At 53.7% G+C, this 2259-nt stretch overlaps 1 protein-coding gene across 1 annotated transcript; it reads left to right on the top strand.

Annotated features, from left to right (window-relative positions):
* Positions 1-626: 626 nt before the first annotated feature.
* On the top strand, positions 627-1259 carry LOC104915559 (nucleoporin NUP42-like; the record flags this gene model as incomplete). The annotated part of the gene is made up of 1 exon (XM_019610868.1): positions 627-1259. A coding segment is annotated over one exon (575 nt), but the record flags the coding sequence as incomplete, so codon positions are not given.
* Between the last annotated feature and the right edge of the window lie 1000 nt (positions 1260-2259).

Genomic DNA, 2259 nt, shown 5'->3' with positions numbered 1-2259 from the left:
CGAAGGTTTTTCTTAGGATTCACGTTTAGGCAGAGCTCGGGGTTCAGACTTCAGCACAGACGGTGATTGTTCCGCGCTCAGAGAGCAGACTGAGCCAAAGCAGTGATACAGATGGGGTCATGGCACAAACTAGAACAAGTGAGAGGAGAATGAGAGCTCCAAGAGGTGTTGGTGGTTGGCGTTACTTTTTGCCCGCCACTCAACAGCTTCCTGCTTCTGGGGTGTTTGCAGACAGCAGCCTGAGAATGCTTTATTTAAAGCTGCAGCTGCTGGTGGCCAGCGTTTGATCAAGTTTCTCAGAGATACGTTCAGTTGGATGGCACGCAGTGGTTTTTGCTCTAAGCGTGGATTGAGAGATACTTGCCTGTGTTGGAATGTAGTTTTCATGGATGTATTTGGAACTTTTTCAGCTGTCTCGGAAAAAGAATGCGGTCACCCAAGCGTTGCCTTCTCTTGGACTGGGAGGACAGCAAGCCCCAAGCACTGGGTTCCCAAGTAAGTTTCTGCATAAAGAACCAGCGATTAGACAGGTGTCGATAAGTTTTCTTCTGCAGTATCAAGATGCAGCAGTGTTTCAGCATGGCAGGTGTACCATTGTGAGGTTCTTATCCATTTCCTCACTGCAGGCCTGCCAGTGAACAGCAGCAGCGGTGCTGCCAGTTTGTCCCTGAAGGCAAAACCCAGCGTCCCATCTGGGAGCCCTCCGGCTCTGGGGAGCTCTGCTGCTGCCTCCACTCCTCCTGCTCTCGGGGTGTCGTCCTCCCACAGCGACCCCCATCCCGCTGGGACTGGGGATTCTTCAGCTCCATCTGCAGCCCCCTTCTCACTTAGCTCTTCTGGAACGACCGGTGGCTGTGGAACTTCTGGGCTTCCCGGCCCTGGAAGTTCTGCTGCTGCAAACTCTTCCAACACCGCTCCGCTTACAGGTGCTGGAACTGCCAAGGCAGCGACAGGAACTTCTCACTCGGGTGCAAGCAGTCCTTCGGCTGCACAGACTGCCGGTGCCTCTGGACACAACGCCACGTCCGCGCCTCCTGCATTCCCACACGGCATCAGACCAGGCCAGTTATGTTCACCGAGGAGCGAATCAACAGCCCAAGAGCTGGAGCAGTTCAAAGCCAAGAAGTTCACGCCGGGAAAGGTCCCTCAGAAACCACCACTCGCAGACCTTTTACGTGGCTTACCGTGTAATTTAATGTAGTTCTGTAGTTATACTTCTTAGTTGTTGTCCTGTGACTCTTCCAATAAACAATGTTGTGATGGAACACTGAGTTGGAATGCTTTCCTCTGACTTAAGTTCTCGTTTAATCTCCTTAGTCTTCTGTATAATCAATGGTTATACAGGTGTTATCATTAAGAAGTACACAAGAGAGTTTGGCTAAGCAGATTATTACACCAAAAAGAATAGACAAAGGGCTTGCCCTGGTCCTGGGCTCCCTGGAAAACTCCAGCAGGAGGGGTCTCCAGAAAGAGATCCTTCCCCACTGGTAGCCAGCTCCTAAATGGGGTCTAGGAGCCAAGCTCCCCTTCTCTGACTAAGAGAGTGAATCTCCTCTGGATCCTCTTCAGATCTTTGTTGACTGCAGCATGCACTGCAGACCTTGTGAGCACTCAGATGGTGGACCCTGTTGCAGCAGCACTTGTGCACGTCCATGTATCAGAAGGAGGGAAAAGGCAGCAAGCACTGCCAGCCTGCTGCCTGCAGGTGTACGCAGGACAGCCTCCTGCTGCTGCTGCAGGTGGAGCCTCCGCGGGGAGGGGAATGGATGCAACCCGGCTTCAGCCGGGGCCAGAAGCAGCAGCAGCAGCATTCTTCTCGTGGTGCCTGCTTGCTTGTGCCCCAGAGAAAGCCCCCAGCTCTGTGGCAGGGACAGGGGCTGTGCTGAGGGCAGGATGTGACTCACTGGCGGCCGCCCAGAGAGGAGCCCTGCACAGCCAGCAGGTGATGCTGTGAGAAAGCAGCACAACAGAGGGACCTCATAGTCTGGGCCAAACGCTACAAGAAACGCAAAAGTTTTGGAGCTCACATAGGACTTGCCTAGAATAAGGATGCAGAGGGAAGGTGAGGCCGTTCCCACATTCTGGCATTCTAGGGTGCGGTTCAGGAAGCAGAGCATGTCTGTGTGCAGGTTCCCTACGGCTCTCTGCTGTGTGCATCCCATCTGGCACAGTAGCAGGTAGCAGCGCCTTGTGCAGTGAGTCTGCCCACTGTCAGGGTGCACTGGGATTTGGTGAGGTCCTGCTCGATGCTGCATTTCC

This window comes from Meleagris gallopavo, assembly GCF_000146605.3.
Source record: "Meleagris gallopavo isolate NT-WF06-2002-E0010 breed Aviagen turkey brand Nicholas breeding stock chromosome 27 unlocalized genomic scaffold, Turkey_5.1 Chr27_random_7180001950803, whole genome shotgun sequence".
In the NCBI taxonomy this organism is placed as follows: Eukaryota; Metazoa; Chordata; class Aves; order Galliformes; family Phasianidae; genus Meleagris; species Meleagris gallopavo.
The sequence above is the reverse complement of the archived record's forward strand: the minus strand, read 5'-3'. Positions and strand labels throughout refer to the sequence as shown.